Here is an 11524-nt window from a genome sequence, read left to right as displayed (position 1 = left end):
ATTTACTAGTTTTTTTGTGTATATGTTATTTAATTTTCTGACAAAAAGTGTTTCAGTGACCATTTTTAATAGACATATATATATATATATATATAATTTTGCCTCTAAAGTTCATTTGAATCCAATAATTTTTGCTTATATTATAAATATGTATTAAAAAATTTAATAAATACTTAAAAATATTTAACTATAAATTAAATTGTTATTTTACATTAATTTAAGATCATTTTTATAAATTTTGAATTTTGAATTCGCCCCGCTAAAGTAATAATATATGTATCCACCATACCCCTAAATGTCCCCCCTTCAAATTCACCTCTCAAACTCCATCTTTTAAACTTTAAGTCCCCACTATTTCCCTTTCTCTACAGTCCACAACTCCCCTTTTCTCCAAAGTTTTTTTTTTTTTTGAAATGGTTAACACATATATAATTATTGATACTAAAATTTAAATCTAAAGGAAGGTGTTTGGCTTTTCTTCATTATCCTAATCAATCTATTTGATTAATTACACAATACTTATACAATAATAATAATTCCATTTTAATTTCAAACAAATTAGGATCAACTAATGTAAATCATCACCAACAATATTACTCTATTTAAATTCATGTAATAAAATATTTTGTATCATGAAAAAAATTATTTACAAATAAAGGGGAGCACCTTGCTATCATGAAAACGCCAGCTATTACCATAGTAGCTGCATGAATCAAAGCGGATACTGGAGTGAGTGTTTGCACCAAATTAATAGAGGTAAGACATATGTTTTGCATATGAACTTTTATCAATTAATCATGTTAATGATATTTATTCGCTTTAATTTATAATTGTTACACTTAATTTATTGATCAATATAAATATTCATCTTGTTGATATTGATTGAGGAGTTTGATGGAGTTTAGCTGACTGAATCCATAAACCTGGAAAGTCGTTGTCACTGATACTTTTTTATTGGAATTTTACTCTACAGGTAGGTATTAGGTGTGAGTAAAGTCTTATTTGTTTGCACTTAATGAAAGTTGGATAATTCATTATTCAGCTCTCAATCATTAAATATGTTTTTAATCATTCAAATCTCAATTATTAAGTGTATTTTTTAAATTTTTTATGGCCACTCATTAAGCCTGAATATATTTAAACGATTAAAATTTATAACAAATTATATCATTTATATGCTATCCATTAAGAGATTTATGCACATATGACATTTCATTTTTACTCCATTTACTTTCGGCATACTAACCACCACTATTGTCACTGCCGTCCACTATTATCAACTACGATCACGCCGTTATTGTCCCCATATTCACTTATCACCAACCACTATCCTTGGTTATAACCATTATCCGTGTTAATCACAATAATCAATTGTCATGATTACAATTTATAATCATTATTATCGCAACAATCAATATTACTGTCGACAATAACCATCATCAACTATTGCCATACATCGTCAACCAACACTATCAATCATTATCATCCACCACAATTTATCATCTGCCACCATTAATATCACCCTCAATCAACCACGATTCCGAACCATTACTATCAGTCATCATCGTCACTAGCTAGGTAGTCATATCAGAATCATCACTATCAAACACCGCTAAAAAAATTCCATTATATTGTACCACCACTCTCAAGTTGTAATAGAACACTACTATACAAACCGTACTCCCACTACTTCTTTCACCCCCACTCACCCCTCAAACACCCCCACCCCACCCCACCCCCACCATCCCATCCATCCACTCATCTCTCTTTGTGTTCTATCATTTTAATTGAAACCAAATATTATCTTTACCCTTTGAATAGGCTTTTTCTTAATTCCCTTTACACTTTATATATTTTCTCCTTTGAGCATCTTTTTATTCTTCCTTTCAATCCTTTTTGCTTCAATTGTATACAACTTTACTTCATATATACATACATATATATATTTTGTTCTTCACTCTTGCCCTTTGATGATACTTTGATCCATGTTCTAGTCCAAAAACATAAAAAATAATAATAATAATAAACAAAAAATGTCATTCGACATGACTTCTTCTTCATCTTCCTCAGAACGCGTTAGTTGCTTGCAGTGCAATTTTTGCAACACAATTCTTGCGGTAAATACTTCTATATCCTTCAAACTTGTTCGAATTTTAATTTCTTGTTGTGCATATGATAACATAATTACTAGGGTTTTTAAACCTTTTGGAGTTAAAACAAACATGCATGTTATTAGTCTAAAAAAACATTCATTTTAAGCTCATGTGTGATGATTGTGATCATAGATTATTATTAAAATTAAAGGATATGTTTTTGAAGGAGATTTTAAAATTATTTTTCAGGTTTAAAGTGAAGTAAATATGAATGAAATTCTTCAAACATAATCTCATTGAAATGAAGTCCTATTTTTGAATAATAGGGTTAAAAGAGATGTATCTAGTTGAATTTATTATCTTTCTTTGATATTTTATGTTAAATTTTACTAGATTTCACTTAGGACAAAAAAAGGGGTTGTTTTGTTTTTTTAAGAGTATTCATTTGTTTGGAAGATCTTGAAAATTCAACTTCAAATGAGAAAAAAAAAAAGAAGACCTATATTGTTATGATCCAAATTATTGTTCTTCTTCTTCATTTAAAAATTTCACAAATAATTGTACTACTAATTATGGTGTCATTAGATCTCTTACCTTCAAAAATGAAAAAGAAAAAAAATGATGGTGAGGTTTTTTGTTCACACATTTGCCCACTGGATAATCAACTCAAGATATTTTAAATTTTTTTTCCTTTTTTCCCAATTCTTGGGATATCATTAATTTTGTTTCTATTTTTTCAAGTGAAATCATGATTGAAATTTGAAACAATTAAGTATTGTTTTATTACTCTTCATGATTTATTTTTTTTTTAAAAAAATCATCTATAAAATTGTAGTTCTTTATTTGAAAGAAGATAATTAAAAGGGGGGAAAAGTACTTCATATATCATATATAATTTGTTTTAATTTATTTATTTTTTATAGAAGTTTTCAAGATCCTTGTATTGGAATGTGATTTCTATTCTAGTCATGTCATTTTCCTTGTTATCTCTTTAAATTTCTCACTTTTCTAGTGACTGAGCAATGGTCAGAAAAAAAGTAAGGAGCACCAAAAGCAAAGGAATTAAAGAGACATGATCCTTCGTCTTTAATCAGATCTCTCCAATTTTATTTAGCCCATAAAAATTAAAAAAAAAATCATGATAGAAACTAAGGAGCACTTCTCCTTTTAAGGGGTCATATGTCCACAAATTCGAATTAGTTGGGACTCTAAAATTTATACTGAACACCGAACTTCAAAACTTACAAAATTCAAAGTTTTACAAATGGAAGTCCCAAAATTTAATTTGAAAATATTTGAAGATCAAATTTTCAAAGTCTAATAAAATTTTGGGACTTCCATTTGTAAATGGACAAATGCTAGAGATCCAAATTCAAAATTTAATTTATGTAGTATTAAAATTTTGAGTTCTTTAAAAATATGGGTTCAGAACATACATATTCCTAATATTTAATTGTACTAATATTAAGGGTTTTCACATACACATAGTGGTTACTACTAACTCTATAGTTTTGCAAATTGTTACTACTAGTTTATTTAATTTTATGTAATTGCAAATTGTTATAGTGGTTACACAAATGGTAAATTTAGCCCTTTTTTAGGAGGATCATCTTTTGCATATCTATTGATACTAGTCCTTTGGTATTATATACATCATGTCTAGAATAAGGTAAAATAATTTTAATTTATATACATTATTGATATATTAAAAATGTCAATATAAATTCCCGCTTTTTAAGGATGACAGGGTGTAATGGGTGAATTCTTATAAATTCACTCGAAGAAAATTGGACATATTTTTCAGCATTCAGCTCGAACTCTCACGACTATAATTAGTTACTATTTATTTGTAATCATCACATGATCGAGCTTTACTATGAATATATAGTTACATGATGTTTCTAAATTAATTTAATCTGATCATATAAAAAATCTATATATTATCAGGTTAGTGTTCCATGCAGCAACATGTTAACCTTAGTGACAATAAGATGTGGGCATTGTGCAAATATGCTTTCTGTTACTATTGGATCTTTACTTCAAGCTCTCCCCCTTCAAGATGTACAAGTAAGTAAATACATTAATTATTCTATCTGTTTCATTTTATATGATATCGACTATATATACACAAGGCACGTATATACAATCTTTTATTCAATACAATGAGTATTCATAAATTTTACTTATTTTAATTAGTATTCAGACATGAAATACTTAGTTTTATGAATACCTGCTTCAGATATAATTAAATATTGATGCATCCAGATGATTCAAAAAGGACCAATTATCGCTAAGCGAGACATCGATCTATTGTTATCCTTTTCAGTTTGTTTCAAAAAACAACAAATAATTTTTATATTTAAAGATAATTTTAAGTTTAAACTTTCTAATTTAACCCTAACATTTATGATTTTATAAGCAACAACAACAACAACAACAACAAAAAACCCAGTATAATCTCATAATGTGGGGTCTGGGGAAGGTAGAGTGTACGCAGACCTAACCCCCACCTTGAAAGGTAGGGCGGCTGTTTCCGAAAGACCCTCGGTATGATTTTTTATAACCACCTAAAGATATTTTTTAATATACTTTGTGTGTAAGTCAAACACTTCCAAATAAGATCAAAAGGAGGAGAAAAGTTGTTTCATATTCTCTTTGGTTATGTGCTCTCTTTTTTTTACTTTTCCTAATTTTATGGAAAAAAATAAAGAATCATGTGAAAATAGAAAAAAAAATGTATTTTTACTTTTTTTGTTGGTGGGAGAGGAAAGTGTTTTATACTAATTATTACTATGATAATAATAATAATTTTGTTTTCTTTTAATCTGACAGAAGCTGCAAAGGCAACAGTACACAAATGTTGAAAATAATTCTAGTAATTATAAACCTTATGGTTCATCATCATCATCTTCTTCCAAGTTCAACAGATATTCTGCCATTGTTTCTCCTGAAATTGAACCTACAATCCCTCCGATTCGTCGTAAGCTCTCTCTCTCTCTCTCTAAATAAATCATTATATTACACTATGTAATCGTTTATAATAAGTGAAACTAGCAGATTACTTGAAAAATAAGACAATTAACCTGCTACAACATAATAAAATTTAAGTTATACTATCGGTATATAAGTTTAAAAAGAAATTGTTAAATTATTGTTTGCAATCCTTCAAAATGTCATTAATTTAAAACAAGCTAGGTAAGTGTAAACGATCACAAGGTCAATTTAAATTAAGTTAAGATGTCTAGGTATTGTATTTTCAAAGTTGCATGTTTAATTGATGGTTAAGGTCAACGTAAGTTGCTTATCCATGTATTATGTGTTTTTAAGTTATATAGACATTTAGATTTTCTTTATCGATGGTAGCAAATAATCTGATTTATTTTTAAGATTACGAATCCAATATTGTAAAGATTTATCGGTGAAGATATTTTTTGGATGATCTAATAATATAAAATAGCATTTACACTATATGTTGATGTACATAATTTAAACAAGATGTTTAGGATCAATGGTTAACCTAGTATTTTCACCAAGCAGATTCGAAAATGACAATATAGTACTTATGTTCAAATTAAAGGACTCAAACTTTTTATATATACATAAAAAATTTATACATATAATATAACTTTTTATCGAAATTTTTTTGATGAACATTCTTTCGCCCCTAGATCTGCCCTGGATTATAGTATGAAAAAGGAGGAAATTCAAAGAGCATGAAATAATTGACTATAATATTGGGACTGCATGAAGTTTCCCCTTCACTTATGACAACTGAAGTTGATTGTGACATTACATTTGTATCCAACTCATCAATAACATGACCATTATTAGGGTCCTTTGGTTGCTGGTCAAAAAGAGAACAATTCATATATATATATATATATATATATATATATAGTTTATTATGTTTGGTGTGATCATTCAGCGCATCAAGTATGATGTTTGGTTATTATTTTATACTTTCACTTAAGTAAATTATATTTAAGTTATGAGTTAATTTTTTTATTATTTTATGTAGGATAGAAATAAAAAAATTAATACATGAATAACTAAATCATATATTAATATAATAAATTCTTGCATTATTAATAAATATCCGCATAACTCTAACCAGCAGCCAAACGATCCCACGTTCAGATTATCCTATAAATATATAATTCATGTGTTATAAGTTTCAAATAACTATCATATATATGAATCAAACACTCCTAAACGATGAAGCTAGATTTTTAATTACGAATTTAAAAATATTTAATAGTTTTGATCAAAATCTTATATATATTATGTTAATAATCAACTTAACATATACCTACGTAATTTATTTAGAACCAAATATAGTATCTTTTTAAAAATTTTAGAACTTATAAATTCAATTTGAATCCGTCTCTAAATATTTTCCTATATCAAACCATACAGCATCAGAGAAAAGACAGCGTGTTCCTTCTGCCTACAACCGATTCATCAAGTAAGTTTTTTTCCCCTTTTATTCGTTCTGGTAACACGAGCGAATTCAGAATTTTAAGTTTATATATTTTAGATCATAACCTTTTTTGTTTATCGAGTTCTTAATAGATTATTTATATATTTTAACACAAACACAAAATTTAAAGCCAAAAATGCTGAATTCTACCTAATTGAGAGCTTTTATGATGGATCCGCCCCGGTCTAGCAACCCCACAATCCATTTATGTTATTGGGTTCACAGATTATTTTTTTGGTTTTCTATCTGATGTTCAATATTTATATTGGAGTCCGATTAAATTTGGATTTGTGCCGAGAGATACCACATTAGAGGGTAAAGCGCTAACAAACGTGACTCTGTACATAGGGAGATTCAAACCCGAAATTCTTGGTTAAGGACGAAGAAGTATACTTACCACTCCACTAGTGGCAGAGTCAGGATTTTCACTAAGGAGATTTAAAATCTGAAGAAATAGACACACGAACTAGCTGAAGGGGGATTCAACATCTACTATATATACATAAAAAATTATTTTAACCATATATAAATAATGTAATTTTCCACTGAATAAGATTCAAATGAACCCCCTGACCATAAAGTAACTTCACCCCTGCACTCCACCACAATCCTTGTTGATGGGTTCACAATTTACTATATGTGTGTATATGTGTCTATATATATATATATATATATATATATTAACTTTATTAATCGTGTTTTGAATGTTCATAGGGAAGAGATCCAAAGGATAAAGGCCAGCAATCCTGATATTAGTCACCGTGAAGCTTTTAGCACTGCTGCCAAAAATGTAAGTCATCCTCTAATCAAAAGTCTCGGGTAATAAGTGTGAGAATAAAAAAATTCTTAGTAGAATAAAAAAAAATTCTTAATAAAAAGTGTTTTCTCAGTTAATGAACCTTACACAATTAAAATGTGAATTAGTATGAAAATCTATAAAGGGCGGCGCTTGGGAGGGGAGCAAGGGAGTTTATTTATACTCATTCGTCAAAAAATTATAATGCATATATAAAGTTAAAATTACTTTTTATGAATATATGGTAAATGTTAAATTCCGACACCTTCACTTTTTTTGTGTGTTCACTTATTTAAATTTTGAACTCGTTTAGAGAAAATTCTAGCTCGCAACTGACACTGAGACACCAATTATACAGGAGTTAATGGTCTAAAAGCACACTTAAACTATCTTTTTTTTGCGAGTTTCATACCTCTCAACTATCCATTGTTCTTTTTACCTATCTAAATTATCACTTTCTTTGTATTAAACAAACTTCGATGCTGAATTGACCAAATATTTGAAACTAATTGCAAGAGGCGCGTGTGTATTATTTGATCATTAAATGTGTTTTTGATTATAAACAGACAAGTAATAAAACAATAAAACAAATGAAAATAACTTATTACATGTGGGATTTTTAGACTGTCCACAAAAGAAAAATCATGGTAGGGACAAATAGGTATGGTCACTAAAATAGAAGGAAAAAAAAAGAGATATCTATTTCAAGATTTTATCTTTATGTATATTTGCTATTTTTTCAGTGGGCACATTTTCCACATATTCACTTTGGACTCAAGCTGGAGGGCAACAAATAGTGCATCTTGAGGGAAAAAAAAACTTTAATATATAATATATGCATGTCTTAATATTATTTTTGCTGAGGATCTATCAGAAATTATTTATCTGCCTATTAAAATAAAAGTAAAATTTACGTAAACTATTTTCTCTAGATCTCATTTATAAAATTATATTGAATATGTTATTGTTGTTGTTGTCAGTTTTTTAATATTATTTTCAACTTGTGAAACTCTCTTCATGTGGCATCTTTCATTTTGTTTGCCTTAATTTTGGTTAAATTAAGTGTCATGTATCTAACTAGCTATTTTCAATGTTTATTCAGTAATATACAGTTGCTCTTGTGACTTTTTTATGCTCCTTTATCCCATTTTATGTAACATTATCATTATTTGGGGAGCTAAAACAGTTTTTTTTTCCTTCAAATATTTTTATTACTCCTATCATGATCACTTTTACATAATACGTTAAATCATAAAATTCCACTTTATATTGGGACTAATTTACAAACATGGCCACATGATATTCAAACACATTTTGATAGATAGGTGGATGATATGTCTTGGAATAAATTTCACGAAAAATCAGTTATATTAAATTGAACCTAATAGTGCTCTATGTAGTATCACATATTACTTTTCTACGTTACTAAATCTAATTATCTCAAATTATTTATCAATTTACAAAATTAGAATAGAATTTATTATTTTTTCTTATTTTATCCTTAAAATTAAGGGAAAACTACACAAATTAGATCTATTAGTCAACGTATTTATTCAAATTGGATTTAACCCAAATTATTTATCCGAATTGGACCCATGATCCAAACTATTTACTTGCGTGCCCCCTTGTTTTATTCACTGACCACTACTTTGATGATATCAAACAATAATTGAATAGTTTTTTCACTGAAATACTATCTATTATATATCTATTCTAATGATATTTGAGATAATTAGATTTACATTTTTTTTGACATATTAGATATTTAGATAATTGGACCAACCAAAGCTGACTGCAAGAGATTAGTTTCAAGCCATAGCCTTAATAATAGCCTACAAGAGACTGTCCACCCCAGCCCTATATGCACATGCGTGACATATATGGCGCATCTATAAAAAATCATTAAATTTTTAAAATTCTGAAATATATGAGTTCTTTCAAACTTATAATATTGATCCAAACTCCATAATGAAAAAAATATATGAACTCAGTTATTATAAAGCACTTGACGTCATTTTTCTAAAATCTGAAACTCGTAAAATTCAAATTCCAGATCAATATCTGATATATATAAACTGTTGTGTATATATACATGAATGTGATAACACCCAAACATACGATGCACTTTTATAAGACGTGAATTTCTGAAAAACGTTTTCATCAAAACTATTAAATTTGTGATGAAAATTAATTCATTGTAAATATTTCCGATAAGCCAATTTATATTATGTTTTTTTTTTAAAGTATAGAGATGCAATGTGGTGGTGGTGGGGTGGGGTGGGGGGGAGGTTGATAGTAACAGTTCAAGTCATGTTCATGTGTCATCCAAATCAGAAGAGGACACAAAAATTAACAAAATCAAGAAACCCCAAATTTGATGCCACCAAACATATATATACCCAACACTTATAAAACACAAATAAAAACATATAGCAGCTTTAAACGAAAGGTTTTCTTCCCAACATTCTCCTCAAATTTACCAGTTGGAAGCATATTCCCTCCCTCCCTATAGCTCCCTATCTTTTTTTCTTATTGGTGTTCGATATTTATTTTGTGAATCGATTAATTTAAATTCATGTTAAAATTTTCACTTTTGATATCATATGTATTAGATTTTTACTAAAGAGTTTCAAAATATAAATAAAGAGGTGATGTAATGTAGTACAAGAGTAGTTAGGTCATTAATATATATATATATATATATATATATATATATAAGTGTAATAGGGTCAAGCCTTTCCGATCTGACTCCGACAATCTAGCACCTTAGACTCAGTCCTCTTTCCCCCCCCCCCTCAATCTAGTTCAACAGTACTTAGACAAGCATACAAAATCATAACACAAGGCACGAATACGTATCGCTTTCCAACTTTGTATTTAAACTCTGCCACAAAGAAGCACACGAACAATTAGCCTTAATTAGAAAATTCGACCAAAAGCCAATTTATATTTTCCAATAAATAGGACACAACACCTTGTCACATGCCAGACACCTGATCCTATCTTATGCAGTTGACATCCCCAATTGATAATCACAATTTAAATTTGAATTCAAGTCTTATCTAAAGTGTTGACAAAGCTACAAACGATTAGAAACTGAAAAACTACCCAACTATTCACGCATATGCGATGCACACACGAGCAACCTTTAAATCTGGCGCCCAAATTCGATTTTGTGCGCCCAACTTCGCGCGTGCCCATGTGCCTGCACTATTTGCAGGTCCTGCCCCACACAACTTGCCATTGATCCAATCTCCTGAGCCTTCTTCCTTGTCCAACACTTAGCCCACGAACTTGTTTAGTCACGATCACAACTTTGTCTTGCCTTAGCGTTGTCCAGTCCTTGTTATGTCTTAGCCATGTCTTGGCTTGCACGCCTTAGCCACACCAATGCCAAGGTGTTTCCTCAATTGAACTTGATCTTGACGAAGTTATTGAGCCTTAGTTAGGTTCGTCATGTAAATCTCTAGTCAAGTCCGAACCACTTGAACCATCAAGTTTAAGCCTCTCTTTATTCATCCCATAAGGCGGGTTGCGGACCAACAATCCAAGATGAAAAAGTTGAAAAGCTCTTCTCTTTACGATCAATGAGATTCGATATATATATATATATATGTATGTATGTATGCATAAAAAATAATCTTAACTTTGCATATCTAATGTCTTTTTTCAACTAAAATATTCATATATATTAATCACTTACACCCCCTAGCTCTGCCCCATAAAAATTAAACTGATTCTTACCAAAACGACTCCATAAATTCACATATATTCGAACTCTTAAATCATTGTGGGACTTTTTCAACAAATGAAATGACTACGTACTAAAAAGTGTCGATTGACTTTTGTCAGTTGGACTCATTATCAACCTGTTGCTATACCTTTATGTTTTCTTTTAAGTTTAAATTCTTTGTTTGTAGGCCACAAATACTCATTTTTTTTATACTTTTAACAAACATTGATCTCTTTTTAGACAATTGTGCTTCTTTTTTAAAAAAAGTGAATAAGTTGTGAATGGTGATTAGAGCAAAATAATTACTTTTTCAAACAAATGTCATTTCAGCAAGAATTACGTCTGTTAAAAATAAAAAATACAATGGGTAGTTTATTAAACTATTTCTATTTAATAAATGTCTTTTGAAAATTGAACATTAC

At 29.1% G+C, this 11524-nt stretch overlaps 1 protein-coding gene across 1 annotated transcript; it reads left to right on the top strand.

Moving 5' to 3' along the window:
- The first annotated feature begins 1800 nt into the window (after nucleotides 1-1800).
- Nucleotides 1801-8499, top strand: LOC129902880 (putative axial regulator YABBY 2). The gene is made up of 6 exons (XM_055978315.1): nucleotides 1801-2117; nucleotides 4041-4160; nucleotides 4926-5073; nucleotides 6510-6558; nucleotides 7288-7363; nucleotides 8113-8499. The coding sequence occupies exons 1-6, from the start codon at nucleotides 2034-2036 to the stop codon at nucleotides 8164-8166; spliced, it is 531 nt and encodes a 176-aa protein (XP_055834290.1). The 5' UTR covers nucleotides 1801-2033; the 3' UTR covers nucleotides 8167-8499.
- The last annotated feature ends 3025 nt before the right edge of the window (nucleotides 8500-11524 follow it).

This window comes from Solanum dulcamara, chromosome 9 (assembly GCF_947179165.1).
Source record: "Solanum dulcamara chromosome 9, daSolDulc1.2, whole genome shotgun sequence".
NCBI classification, from domain to species: domain Eukaryota; kingdom Viridiplantae; phylum Streptophyta; class Magnoliopsida; order Solanales; family Solanaceae; genus Solanum; species Solanum dulcamara.
The sequence above is the reverse complement of the archived record's forward strand: the minus strand, read 5'-3'. Positions and strand labels throughout refer to the sequence as shown.